General features: G+C 48.0%; 6 protein-coding genes across 6 annotated transcripts; 1 reads left to right on the top strand and 5 right to left on the bottom strand.

The window, feature by feature from the left end:
• Positions 1-60: 60 nt before the first annotated feature.
• GL218_00094 (uncharacterized protein) lies at positions 61-825 on the bottom strand (the record flags this gene model as incomplete). The annotated part of the gene is made up of 1 exon (XM_033576506.1): positions 61-825. The coding sequence occupies one exon, from the start codon at positions 823-825 to the stop codon at positions 61-63; it is 765 nt and encodes a 254-aa protein (XP_033441634.1).
• A 740-nt stretch (positions 826-1,565) lies between these two features.
• GL218_00093 (Cytochrome c oxidase assembly protein COX11, mitochondrial) lies at positions 1,566-2,652 on the bottom strand (the record flags this gene model as incomplete). The annotated part of the gene is made up of 4 exons (XM_033576505.1): positions 1,566-1,615; positions 1,721-2,180; positions 2,259-2,328; positions 2,420-2,652. 4 exons carry the CDS (start codon positions 2,650-2,652, stop codon positions 1,566-1,568), a joined length of 813 nt encoding a protein of 270 aa, XP_033441628.1.
• Positions 2,653-3,970: 1,318 nt separating this feature from the next.
• Positions 3,971-4,659, bottom strand: GL218_00092 (uncharacterized protein; the record flags this gene model as incomplete). Its single annotated transcript, XM_033576504.1, has 2 exons — positions 3,971-4,383; positions 4,434-4,659. 2 exons carry the CDS (start codon positions 4,657-4,659, stop codon positions 3,971-3,973), a joined length of 639 nt encoding a protein of 212 aa, XP_033441629.1.
• A 1,659-nt stretch (positions 4,660-6,318) lies between these two features.
• GL218_00091 (Vesicle transport v-SNARE protein vti1) lies at positions 6,319-7,311 on the top strand (the record flags this gene model as incomplete). The annotated part of the gene is made up of 3 exons (XM_033576503.1): positions 6,319-6,498; positions 6,614-7,038; positions 7,224-7,311. The coding sequence occupies 3 exons, from the start codon at positions 6,319-6,321 to the stop codon at positions 7,309-7,311; spliced, it is 693 nt and encodes a 230-aa protein (XP_033441630.1).
• A 723-nt stretch (positions 7,312-8,034) lies between these two features.
• GL218_00090 (Ribosomal RNA-processing protein 12) lies at positions 8,035-11,883 on the bottom strand (the record flags this gene model as incomplete). Its single annotated transcript, XM_033576502.1, has 2 exons — positions 8,035-11,760; positions 11,821-11,883. 2 exons carry the CDS (start codon positions 11,881-11,883, stop codon positions 8,035-8,037), a joined length of 3,789 nt encoding a protein of 1,262 aa, XP_033441653.1.
• Positions 11,884-12,467: 584 nt separating this feature from the next.
• GL218_00089 (putative vesicular-fusion protein sec17 like protein) lies at positions 12,468-13,482 on the bottom strand (the record flags this gene model as incomplete). Its single annotated transcript, XM_033576501.1, has 3 exons — positions 12,468-12,882; positions 12,949-13,379; positions 13,450-13,482. 3 exons carry the CDS (start codon positions 13,480-13,482, stop codon positions 12,468-12,470), a joined length of 879 nt encoding a protein of 292 aa, XP_033442074.1.
• Positions 13,483-13,940: the final 458 nt, after the last annotated feature.

Here is a 13,940-nt window from a genome sequence, read left to right as displayed (position 1 = left end):
GTGATGTATTTATTAATGTGCAGATAATGCAGTAACGCCTCAATAGTATTCACGTATTAATTAAGCCCCCTTGTAATCGTACCGCAGCGCACTTAGATCCCTCTCCGGGTCCACGCCGCCCATGACTATTTTGGCGATTACCACGACCCCGTACACGACGGCGGGTAAGTTGCTCAGTCCGACGTGGCCCCATTTCTGCTGCGGCCCCTCCGCAGAGGCATCTGGTTTCGATACGAGCCCGGCGAGGACTAGGACCGCGCAAAGACCCACGTTTAGATACGGTAGGTACGCGGCTAGCGGGGAGCTGCGACGCCGTTCGCCCCGGAAAGGCGTGTTGACGGCGTTGTTGTATCGTTCGGGCTGGTTTTGGTTTCTCTTGCTCTTATCGCTTTCTTTCCTATTCCTACCATCATACCCACCATCACCATCACCACCGCTGGTACTGGTGTTGCTGGCCCAACTGTCGACCTCGCGGATCCCGGTGGTCCCGGGCGGTAGGGCCCATAGGGTCCAGGCTGTGGCTGCGAGACTGGTTAGGCTGAGGAGGGCGCGTATGCGGTTGTTGTTGTTGTTGCTGTTGTTGTTGCTGTGGGGTTGAAGTTGGAGTTGGGTTAGGGCGAGGAGGTATGGTATTGCGGATACGAGGGGTAGAGCGAGGAGGAAGAGGCGGAATTGAGCGTTGCGAGCGTCGTTTTGGTGGGTGAGGGATTGGATTAGGGCTTCTTGTTCTTGCTCGTCGAGGGCGGTGGGAGAGGAATCGGAGTCGGAGTCGGAGTCGGAGTTGGAGGTGTGGGTGAAGGGGCGGCGGGGGCGGAGGGATTGCATGGCTGGATGGATGTGGGTGGTGAGGCTTCTTTGGTGGTGGGTTGGTAACTAGGTATTTTTGTTGGTTGATTGTGGTAGTCTAGGTACCTATATTGGGATGTTCATCTCGAGGTTGTGATTTATGATTTATGGTTTATGATTTATGCGTTCTTGGGATCAGGCTGATGTTTTAGGTAGGTAGGTAGGTAGGTAGGTACCTAGGTTAAGCTATGGCATATGAAAGAGACATGCAGTCGTGAGGCTTGGCTTGTAATGCGCAAAGGTCAAACTTTAGGATGGGTTGGGAAAGTTAGAAGTGACGTAAGGCGGTAGGGTTAAGCTGCAGCTGATAGTCTGCTGCTTAAATCTAATCTAATCTAATCTACGAAGTAATGCCGAAGGTATTTATGGCTTGTGCACTTAATTGTGGCTTGGCTAATGCCCCTTAAAAAGCGACGAAGGTCTATACTACCTATTGGATGTATGGGTATAGGTATTTGTATATCTTAAACACCTTAATAGTACTTATCTATTACGATGGACATCGTCGTATAAACCTAACACTTATAACTAACCTGAATCCTAAGTACTATAAATGCTAAGATGTCAGATCCCAGTGTAAACATCTGACGTACTTAACTTAAGCAGTAGAAAAGGGGGAGTAAGGGGTCATCGTTGTTTCGCATGAGACTTGAGATCAAAATCCTCTCAATACTGATACGGAGTTGCCATTCATTTTAATACAATATGATACAAAATATCTACGTCGTCGGGAACGACTTAAAGTTCCCATTATTATCATATTTCGCCTCTGCGCACATCGTCATTAGCTCGACACTACACGAAACCATAGATAGATAGATAGATAGATATAGGGGTAGGAGTAGAAGCAGGAGTAGGAGTAGGAATAACGCACTGAAAAACGTATAATTCAGCGTAACCTCGTTGATCCCGCGCATATTTAAATCATTCAGCATATCCGGGTCCAGGTAGAAGAAGACGGGCATATCAACCGTCTCCCCCGCGTTCAGCCGCTGCTCCTCGAAGCAGAAGCACTGGATCTTGCTGAAGTACGGCGCGACCTGCGCGGGCGTGACGCTGTACGTCGCCACGCCGATGATATCGCTGTCGCTGCGGTTCGTCGCCGTGTAGAACGCCAGCGCCGTCTCTCCGGGTAATACGCGCACCTCCCGCTGCTGGGGCACGAATTTCCACGGCAGGACGTCGGATACCGACGCGTTGAACGTGACTCGGATGCGCCGCGCGTCCGTTACGGGGATCAGTCGCGATGCCGGGTCGAAGTCTGCGTCGTCGCTCGAGGGGCCGTGACCGGGCGCGCGGATGGGCTGGCCGCCCCAGCCGGTTGTCTGGCAGATCTGTTTCTCGTAGTTAGCCTCTCGTCGTTTATATATCGTATACATATGTATATATAAAAGGAAACCACTCCAACCTACCATCTTATACATCGGCACGGAGCCATACGAAAACGCAACGGTACCGAGTATGATGCTAAGCGTATAATACCTATAACACCACTAAGCCTCGTCTTCCCTCTCACATCCACTCGCCCGCAAGAGCAATTGGGATTAGGTTAGGTAGGTAGATGGGTATATACATAGTCGTGCGATTCTTAAATCTGTAATACTCGCGCACGCGTTCCATCGACGGCATTCCGGCGCCGGGGGTAGTAGGAGTAATCTGCTGTTTCTTCGCGGAGGAATTCGCTACGTTCCGGCGAGGAGACGGTCGGATAAGAGCACGGCGGCACGATGCGCATGCCCATTGCGAAGTTGACGATAACGTGCTAGCTCGAAGCGCCCGCCATGAGGTCTGAGAGAGGGCGTTCATTCTGGTTGTTGGAAGAGTTGACAAGCAAAGCTCTTAGAGAAATCATATCATCGTATCATGTTGTGGGGTCGACGACTGGTCGACGTCAAAACGCTGTACTGCTAGGAATTTTAGGTGGGTCCCGTAAGCTTTATGTACAGGGTCTCCTTAGTGGGTTACTCGCTGTAACTCTGAGCTGACAGGGTGTGCATACTTTTGAAGAAAAACATGTGATCCGTCTAATAAGTCAACTCAGGTACTAAGAGGGCAATAACTTACACATGGCTATAATCTTTATAATTGTATAGTTAATTTACAATAACCATCTTGTTCAAAAGTCTACCTAATCTATACCAATTTCCTATTTACCAATCTAATTATCGATGCCTTTGCCGTTCCATTTCCTATACCGTTTACTTGTGTTGATACCTTCTTCTTAGTCCTGCCGAATACCCTCTCCAACACATTTATAATAAATACCTGAATTAGCAGGATTATAACTCTTACAAACAAGTCTACTATACCTAACCTAGGTTGCTTTCCACGACTGTTGGTTGAGTCTATAAACTGGAAAGGCAGTCTGGCTCCGAGATGAGCCTGAGCTACGTACAGCCCGCTACTGAACCCGTCTTCGTGGAACCCGTACTTAGTCCATGCGCCGGCGTAGCTGATCCCTCTAGTATTTTGTATTATCGGTAAGGCTTGCTGCGCTCGGATCGCTGCAGGATTAAACAGCGGGTGTGAGTATGAATACCGCCCTTGTACCGTCTCAGGCTTCGGTTCCTGGATGGGATTTAACGTCACCAGGACATCGCCAAAAGGTTCCCTCGGAATATGTTGTAGTATATTCATGTTATAAGTCAATGATACTTGATCAATGTCCTTATTCGTCCAAGGTGATGACATGGCGAGATAATTCCAAGCGGACCAGGAATTCTGGCGCCTCGGCATGTGAGAAAGATCTGAGTGGAGAACGCAGGTATTGTCCGAGGTTTCAAACGAGGACATGATGGCCCGCTCCTTTGCAGTTGCCGAAGGCTTGATGATCTGGTATGCTTGGTCCCCATGTGTCGCTAATATGACATGATCGTATACTTCCGTCTTGCCATTTTCTAAATGTATCTTCACACGCCCGTCTTTATCGTTGCTAAGATGCTTGACTGTAGTTTTGAGAAATAGATGGTTTGGTGGGAACCCTCTCATCACGGCGTTAACGTACGACTTAGCGCCATTCTCTAGTGTAAGCCAATCTGGTCTCCTTGCAAATGTACTTAGAAGATGATGATTCCACCTTGTTGAAAATTAGTCTTCATTCCCTAGTCACTTTTATTCATTCAACTTACATAAAACGTATGAGCGTCGCAGCCGGAAACTCCAAGGTGCACTTATCTGGACTCGTACTCCATACAGCTGCCGTCATAGGGATTAAGTAGTCATTGCGAAAAGCTTCAGAGTACCCTTCTCTATCCAAGTACTGCCCAATAGTCTCCATAGGCGCAGCCGAGGTTTCGGTATTTTGATAGACGTCATTATCGTCATTCTCTAACAAATCGAGCGCAAATTTATTAAAACGGATGATATCAAAAATGAGCCTCCACATCCGTAGGGAAAAGAGGTTCTTCCTCTGACAGAATATGGAATCTAAACTCGACCCTGCCCACTCAAATTTCCCACGATCCCTTGAAACGCCAAAGGTCATCTGAGTAGGTACGGTCTTGACCTTAACATAGTTAAGGAAGTTGATGAAATTTGCTGTGAATGATTAGTATATCTGCCTATTCAGAGATTCGTTGTTTACTAACGGTATGTTGCTTCGTTGAGGACGATGAAACCTGTGTCGACTAAGGTGCTGAATTTGCCCTTCTTCCATTCTACCGTATTGGTATGACCACCAAGGCGATCAGCCGCTTCGTAGAGATAGACATCATGATGCGTACGATTCAAAGCCCACAGAGCACCAATACCAGCAGAGCCGCTGCCAACGATGGCAACCTTTTTTCTGGGCACCCAGTTAGCCGGCGATGTCATCGATTTCTATATGATAAAAGAGTACGAAAGCTGAGGGTGCTGTAATAGTTTGGGCACCAAAAGATTCATAGAAGGATGAATATATGAAAGAAGCAAAATTCAAAGTCGAAGCATGTGATAGAGCATTAGGAAATATGGACTCCGAGGAATAGAAGGAAGCTAACTATGCGGGTAGGACTCCGTAGGCAGCCATACAGAGTGGTCCAAGTTTCGATAGTCATACCAGATCGGCAAAGTCGTGGTTGCAACTTGCAAAACAAGAAAACGGGATTGAAATGATTGGAATGGAAAGTGTTGAAGGAAGTTATGTTATGTATGTACTAAATAGAATTAATATAGAAGCGGGAACTTGTAATTCCACATTAGAATGTACTTTCCACACTTTCCATACTTTCCACTTTCCACATGCAACTTACATTCCCATATTGTCAAGAGCGAATAGAGTAAGTAAGGCGCGCTAAGACTATTCAGGAGTTCATAAATAGCTAAATATGTAATTTAGTCGACCGTTGTTCGTTGTTGCCGAGATGAACGTATGAGAAAAATAGGAGAAGCCCCAATTCTTATTTTATTTCTTATCTTATTTCATCTCATATCACGAAGTTACCTCTTGAAACCATTTTGAGGTTGATAAACAAGGGTTTTAACCACTACTATATATATACCTAATTTTGTGAGACAACTCCGAACGCATTGACTCAAATACGACTCTACACAACCATGTATGTACAGTGTCGGATAACTTATTTAGTTTCCGAAACATGGCATCATTGAAAATGACCGATCTAATGCGGTATTGAGACGGTATCGAGGCTAGATCACCGAATATTATAACAGTCGCATCAATAAGAGACAAGTCATCATATATATCACTGAGGTTTATAGATTATTCAAACTTCATCTTCAGTCTAAAACCAGACCAGACACTTCAACATATAAAACCGTAACGTGGGTGAGACGCACAAAAAAAAACATATGCCGTCCGATCAAAAAAATGTCGAGGCTCAACGGGATCGAGTACTCAGAGGCGGCAGTCCGAAGACAATCCGTCTAATGCCCAATTCTTTAAAGCTCCATGTTTAGTCTGCCCGGCTAATACAACTCTACGTCCGTCGTAAAAATAGGACGCAGAGCCTGATATATTTCTGCTTTTCCGGGGGTTCAACTTTCATGGAGAAGAAAAGAAAAGGAAAAAGAGGAAAAAGCAAGGGACGCCTGAAAATGATTAAAATAGTTCCAATTCTTCCAAAGATGGTGAATCTCCACTTCTTGTGGCTAGATGGCTGAGTATATACGGAATAATGTGGCTGAATATGCAAAGTGAAACCCACTTGGATCCACATGGTCTGGACCGCATTGACGGGAAGTTGTAAGAAGCCGTTCCTGGGCTGCTGGGTTACGCAACCGACCCAGTCTCTCCTGCAACCTTCATATGTAATTTATTAGTTATTTCATATCTTAGATACTATCTACAGTTACTATCTACAGTCAGCCAACCACGTCAACCATCCGAGTCTAGTAAGCAGACGTATACATTTATCCTAATTCCAATACTACGATATCTGAGCAGCCTACATCCCTCGTCGAACCACCGTTCTCTCTCTCCGTGAGAGCCGCCTCCTAACGACCGACGCAATTAATCACCAAACTACAACCATCATGGCCAACCCGCTCGACACCGACGCCGGCTCCGAGCTGTTCAGCAGCTACGAAGCCGAATTCAAACTGGTCCAAGCCGACCTAACCCAAAAGCTCGACCAGATCCCCGAACTAAACGGCGAGCCGCGCAAAGCCGCCATCGCCGCCGCCGAGCGTGCCCTCGAAGAAGCCGACGAACTAGTAATAATCCACCATCTCCTCATCCCGTCATACCTCTCTCTCTTTCTCTTTCTCTCTCTCTATCTCTACGTACAAGCAACATCCCCCCCACTAACCTAGCCACTCATCCCTCCAGCTCGGACAAATGCGTCTCGAAAAGCAAAACATCCCCTCGTCGACGCGGCCCAAGATAAACCAACGCTTCCGCAACCTGGAGACGGACGTGGACGGGTACAAGCGCAAGCTGCGCACGCTGTCGGACGACCGCGCCGCCCTCTTCGGCTCCCGCTACACGGACAACCCCAACCACCCCAGCAGCCCCTCGGACCTGCAGCTCGAGCAGCGCCAGCAGCTGCTCAGCGGCACCGACCGCCTCGACCGCAGCTCCCAGCGCCTGCGCGCCAGCCAGGCCCTCGCCCACGACACCGAGCAGATCGGCGCCGGCACCCTCGCCGACCTGCACCAGCAGCGCGAGCGCATCGCGCACACCTCCCAGATCCTGTACGAGAGCGAGGGCTATGTCGATCGCAGCGTTAAGACGCTGAGGGGTATGGCTCGTAGGTAATTACGTTTTGCCCTTCCCCCCCTTTATTTTTATTTTTATTATTTTTTTATTTTCCTTTTTGTACGTGTAGAGAGAGATGGATAAAAGGAGAGCACTTGTTTATAGCAATGGGGAGTATCGCTGTGCTAGAGGATATATACATCTAAGAGAGAGATAAGGCTAACGAAGAAAATTACCCCAGGATGGCTACGAATCGGGTAATCACCATTGCTATCATCGCCGTCCTCGTGATCCTCATCTTCGCTGTGATCTACAGCAAGTTCAGGTGAAGAAGAAGAAGAAGAAGAACAAGGGAAGAGTATTCTATCAGTCTAACGGCATAGCCGGTTAGGAGAGCCAGTCAGTGATAGAAATACCATGTGTAAAAACAAGATACATACCTAGGTATCAATCCTACCCGCGAACGCGCAAGCAGTCTCGAGCAAGGAAGAAAGAAAGAGTAGCAACCAACACGGCGTCTGGAGCGTAAACAGGGAGGGAGGAAGGGAGGGCCCTTACGGAACATCGGATCAATTCTCACAGTCGTTTTTTCTCGTACATATTCGTTGTCGTTGTCGTTGCTACTATTATTGTCATGATATCGAATTTTTGATGAGAGTTTTTTATTTATTTAACAAGACTTGGTTTGGTGTCTGTTGTTGTTGTTATTGTTACTAAAGTAGCTAGGTATCTTAGGAGGTATCTAGGTTAGCTTAATTATGTACCAAGGACGATGGATGATGACGATGATGATGTATTACCGTCGTCCTGTTTAATTATTTAGTCCTGCAAGATGAAATATGGAACGAAATAAAATATATTTTCCCTAATCCGTGCAAACAAACCCTATTTACGCCGTAACCCGTTCAGAGGACTGACCAGTTAGTTAGTTAGTGAATAAACATGGGACTCGTAGACATATAACCTAAGATATCTACATAGAACAGCAGCAGGTAGACAAGCAAGCGCTGCAAGCGGGTATCAAACTTGGTTTGGAATCTGCTATAGGCCGTTTATCTCCTACCAGGAGACTTGGGCTTTCCAACCTTGCCCGCGAACGCCGGGCCATGCCTCTTCTCCTGTCCGAGACCCCGTCTACCAGCCGCAATACCACCCCTCCCACTCCTGCCGCCGCCGCCACGCATTCCACCACCACCGCGTGTAGGCCGGCCGCCCCGGAAACCAGCACCTCCCCCGTCTCCTCTACCGCCGCCTCTGCCGCCCCTGCCACCTCTACCACCACCGCGGCTGATCTGCGTCTTGATAGTTGACACGTCCTTCTCATCGACATCCATCTCGTCGTCATCATCATCTTTGCCTCGTTTATTCGAGAACTTCAGCTTTCCTCCTCGACCTCTACGTCCAACATCCTTGCTCTTCAGCGCGGCGACGTATGCTCCGACGCCGGACTCCTCGGCACCATGTTTGGGGGTGTCGATGACCATGGCATCGTCACCGCCGTCCTCTTCGCCGAAGATCAGCTTACCGTCTAGGTCGGTCTTCGCTTTGGTCCTGCCAGCCTTGCGCAGCTTGCTAGGTTTCGTAGATGAGATGCTAGCGAGCGCCTTGCGATCCAGGAGATCCAGGGGCTCATCCTCATCTTCCATAATATATGTGGAGCCGCCCTTCTGTGCCTTGCGTGGTTTTCCGAGGACTTCGGCGTCGGAGTCGTCGGAAGCGTCTGACTCTTCGCTGCTATACAGCGCTTCGTCATACTCGCTTTCGAATCGGTTTCGTCGCTTCCCATTCTGCTGGTTGTCATCTTCATCGTCACCTTCTTCCTTAGCGGCGTCCTTCCGTCTCTTGCTGCGTTCCTTAGTCTTCCGGATGTTGGCTATCAACTTGCGATCCGCTTCGGGGCAGTTTCGGTTGACGGCATCGAAGCCAAAACGGCGGACCATTCGTTCAACGATATGCTTGACCTTCGCTCTAAAGTGACCCTTGTGCTCGTGAGCCCAGACCATCAAGTTTGGAACCATAGTCGGTAGACGTGGGGCCATCATCTCCATCGGCAAGCTAATGATACACACTTTTACGAATCCTAGAACGCTCTTCACAATCTCTCGGTTGTTGGAGGTTAAGAAGAGATCCATAGTTTGCACAAGGTCATTTAGCACATCCTTGTTGACGGTCTCTCGGAACTCGTAGAGGATACGAGTAAGAGCAGTGATGGAGGCAGAGATCATGTGAGGCGTGCTACCCGCAAGTCCGGCGCTGACCATGGTGAAATACTCCTCGATGCTTGCAGAAACGGCCGGGGCATTACTAGGCATATGAGGAACCTTGCTGTTGTCGATCGACTTGCCCTTCGCTTCCGCCAATGTTCGTCCCATAAGAACAAGAAGTTCAAAAGCCGATGTCCGAGCCTTCTCGTTGTTCTCCTTACAGCAAATGACCACCTCAGATAGCACCGAGGGAATAAAATGGAGTGATGTGTCGGGGATGAACGGCATCAGGGCATTGATTGCCGCTAACCGTTCTCTTCGTGCAGGAACTGAGACCGTTTCTGCACTCGACAAAATCAATTCTTGAAGTTCTGTGCTTCGCTCCTGAAGTGCTACCTTGCCGATATCCGACTCGGCAAGTCGTGGAATAAGCTTGTAGGCTTTCTTCTGTAGTTGAGGGTCGTCATCCCTCACAATGATGAGAGCAGCAATGTTGAAGAGAGGACTAAAGCTTTGACGAGGAAGATAAATAGACATAGTAATCACTAAGTCCATCAACGTTTGGGCTGTGGAAGGCATCGGATCCTTTGCCTTTTGAACCTTCTCTTTACTCGCCCCGACCCCAGCTTCACTCAATGAAGAGGCCAACATCGTGCTCACACGATCAAACGTCTCAACGAGACCCTTTTCGGGGGTGATACTCAAATAGGCATTGATAGTCTGGAGTATAGGACCTCTGGACTGCGGAAGTGTTTGGCTGTAGACGTTAAAGAGGACCGCTAGGAGGTTGCCTGCAAAGCTTCCGAGGTAGGTCAGATTCTTCTGTGCATCCTCTTTAGAAACTCGGCTTCTGAGAATCAAATCATCTTCACTTTCGACCGAAACTACGGCTTGATTAGACTCGACAAGAGCCTTAAGGGCTCGACAGACATCGAGTCTGAGATCGACCTTTTGGTATAGGAGGTTGGCAAGTATCTCAGCAAATGCCTGGTCAAACGCCACTGTTAGGTCAAGAGGCAGGTTGCAGTAGCCGGGCAAGATAGACCAGGTCTGATGAACTATGGTCTCGAAGATCTTAGTCTCCATAGTCTTGGCATCTCCATTTTCCACGACGCGCTGAAACATTGCCTCGCTTAACGGGATGAATTCTGTCTTGAAATGTTGGAGATTAGTGTTGGCGGTGAAGTCTCGAAGGATTGGCAGCATCCAAGCTCTACCAGGTTGGCCTGCAACTGGCTTGACGAGATTTAGAGGGAGGACATCAAGGACAGCTTCGGGGCCCATTGCCAGGATTGCCTTTCCAATCACTTCATCTGCTTCTTTTTTACCCATGAAAGAGTCGTTTCCGCGAAGCTCGCCAACCGTTCGCACGACATTTAGCATCATCGGGTTGGCGCGCCACCTAAGCGCATCAAAAATGGCACTTAATACGTTGAATGACTCCATCCAGGCCGCTTGGTATTTGACGCTTAAGAGGTTCTCGGCTATCTTAGCTATCTTCTCAAGGATCTTCTCGTCGTAGATCGAAGGCTCGATTATAACTTGATCCGGGATACAATTCACCAAAAATGAAATTAAGCACTCCGAGGCGGAAACTCTTATGTTATGCGAAGAAGACTCCATAAATTCGGATACCATCGTAAAGAGGTCCGGGAGCTTTTGGAATGTCTCTTCCGGCTCCATCTGAGAGGAGACATCATACCCTCGCGATAATATGGCAATCCAGGGGGGTAATAATTGGGTATCGTTAGACGAAGGGCGCAGTTCGGAGATGGTCTCAAGGAGACGGGGTAGTTTAGTAGACGCAACTCCATCTGCCATGCCCTCGAAAATCATTTCGAAGATTTCGAAAACAGCCATCGTCATGTGTTCATTCCCGCTCTTGGCGATGCTAAGCAAGAGTTCACATAGCGCCTCAATATTTTTGCTCGGCCAGCCACCAGTCGCCGCCGCTACCGTCCTTACAAGCTGCAGAGCGTGTATAAGTGCGGGATCGTGTTCCGCCGACGGCTTCTTCTGCTTCCTCGACGCCGCAGCTTTATTCGCTACCTCGGCCAGGGTCCTCATAGCTGATTCGGCGCACAGGTCTGCCGCCGAGTGGTCCACGGACGGGCTCGGAGGAGGATTTTGGAGAACTTTTCGCAGGGCCATCTGAGCGCGCTTTCGTACTTTCGGCCTATGGTCCATCGCAAGGTGTAAAAGACCTGCGACAGCTCGTCGCGGACTTATTTCGCTCGCCGGTAGTTTCCATGCTGCGGCATCCTGCGCAAGAAGCAAAACCTCGAGGCACCCGATAGAGGGCCGTAGTAAAGGCGCTTCAGCATCTTCAAGGAGTAAGACAGGCGCTAGTAGGGTGAGAATCTGTGTAAATTTCGATCGGAGGAGCGGTTGAGGCGCATAAGGCGTAACTACATCGAGAAGATAGACAATTGACGGTGTTAATTCCTGGTTGACCTTCCCACTCTCGAGGGATTGGTTCAATAGAGCTAAAAGCGCAGCAAAGTATCCAGTGGGCGTCGGTTCGGTACCCTGTTCCTTAAGCGTTTCCTCGACAGCTTTAAGAATCACGACGGTCTAGAAAGGACTGAGTTAGTGATCTAAAACTTGTATTTTGGGATAAAGTATTTCACTGACTTGCTGTTGGCTCTGAAGATTTGGCGATCGGATCTTGTCCAACTTCTCCTCCAGGGTCGACATTTTGAAAATCGCAATCCCGTAGATGCTTGAATTAGTGAAGGTTTCGAGACTTTGCTATCAAGGAATTTTGGATTTTTTTGCTTATCGGATGTTATCGCTTATCGATGAAGACGAACCCCACCACTGGTTTGGCTTGGCATAGTAGCTCTAATTTGTGCTTAGGTACGGTAACTTAAGTATAACCTACATGTACCTATATAAGGAGGTAACCTTAGGTAGTTAAGTGTATAAAACCATCAAATAAAATATTCACTGTCTTTATGTAAATCTCAATCATAAATTATATCCGAGGCCATAGATAACATCAATTCCAGTCTTACGAGGTAGCTTCTACTAATGCAATGGATATGTAAAAGGTCAATCCTAATGCTGTTCCATTTCCGTCACGAATGTGTCTGGTCTGATCTGGTCCAGCTCATATGTATTTCTAACCCAAACAACGCAAGAAAGCTCCATCCTGCAAATCGCAAGATAAAGTTGCATTATGGTAGTATAATGCACCCAATCCATACGCCAAAACATCAAGTTTGGCTTGCACTTGTCAAAAAGCCTCCCTTCTTCAGCTTATAACGCCACAAGCCCATCTAAGAAAAGTCCTCACCGGCCTCTTCGATGGTGTTCTTAACTCGTACAAGAATCGTAGTCTTCCACTTGTCAAGCTTGCTTAGTTGGTCGTATTGGAATAGCTTGTCTGTAAACTGGTCCTGATCACCTGCTTCAATGGCAGCAGCCAGATCTACCAGTAGCTGGTGCTCTCGGGTGCTTGGGAATGTCGGGTCTTGATCTCGATACTTCTCAAGTGCGCGATTCGCAGCGACCATATCACCTGTCGCTAGATGGCAGATACCCGCCTTGAGGAAGTAATCCTTGACCGAATAGCGCATCAAGTTGTTGTTAATAGAGGCCCCTGCGACCTTCTCGTACTGCTCGATCGACTTATAGTAGTCGCCTTCGAGGGCAGCAATATCTGCAACTTTGAGCCATAACTTGTTCGCAAGGCTAGATGTGCAAATTAGCTTCCAAACATCTTATCACAATACCTAGTGACATAATGGGGATACTAACGCTGCAGCATTATCTCCTTCATACCACCCAGCAGCAGTCTCGTATGCCTCGAGCGCACGCTTGGTATCACCTATCTCTACCTCGAAAACCTCACCCATGTTCTCCTTGTGCTGTGCCGCCCGCCTAAAATTCCCCTTCTTGCAGTACTGGCCGACGGCAACCTCGAGACATCGCACGGCATCTTCCGGGTTCTCTTTCCGGTACACCTTGAAAGCATCGACAAGCGTATTTGCAGCATCGTCGGGTTCGTTTAGATGCTTGCTCTGGACCGTAGCCGCCTTCTCGAAAGCCTGACCGGCCTCTCGGTTCATCTTTTGGATCCTAAAGGCATTCGCCGCCTCGACATATAGGTCCGCCGCATTTTGGTATTTTTCTTCTCGGCCACCGAAGAAGCTGAAGCCACCGGAGGCGCCGGAAAGTGCCTTGTCTGCCTATGTTGGCGATCGATGTTAGCGACTATGTAAGTGGGTATGGGGATGGTGGCGGGGCAAGTAGACCGACCTTCTGGAGTAGCGCACGAGGATCTCCAGCCATGGTGATGAGATTTTATGTTGTTGCTATACTAAAAGAAAAGGAAAGTTGTAGTAATGGTAGATCAATAAACTTTATTATTGCTTGTTAACCTAAGCGTTGTTGACAAAGGAGTGAGAATGGTAAAGTACAGTTTCGGATTGCGACGCGGCTACTTGACGTTAGGTAAGTCTCGAGCTACCTATGACATCGCCCTGTCTCACTTTAGACCCTTGTAAGTATTCATGTACATTCAAAAGTACCAGAGTTATTTTAATCAGATGAATCTAAATAACAATAACCTATTAGATACACCCAGATTTTATATGTTATTACAGGTGAAAAGAGAATGTCATATATTCACAAGGATTTCCTAAATTCTATATCGTAATATGTTCTAATGTCTGCAATTTGAATAATATTTAATTCATATTCCTCACAAGTACATATCCTTTCGGCATAACCTGTCAGCCTGTTCAGCC

The sequence above is a fragment of the Daldinia childiae genome (genome assembly GCF_008694065.1).
Source record: "Daldinia childiae strain JS-1345 chromosome Unknown Scaffold1, whole genome shotgun sequence".
Taxonomy (NCBI): Eukaryota; Fungi; Ascomycota; class Sordariomycetes; order Xylariales; family Hypoxylaceae; genus Daldinia; species Daldinia childiae.
This window is presented reverse-complemented; position numbering and strand designations above follow the sequence as displayed.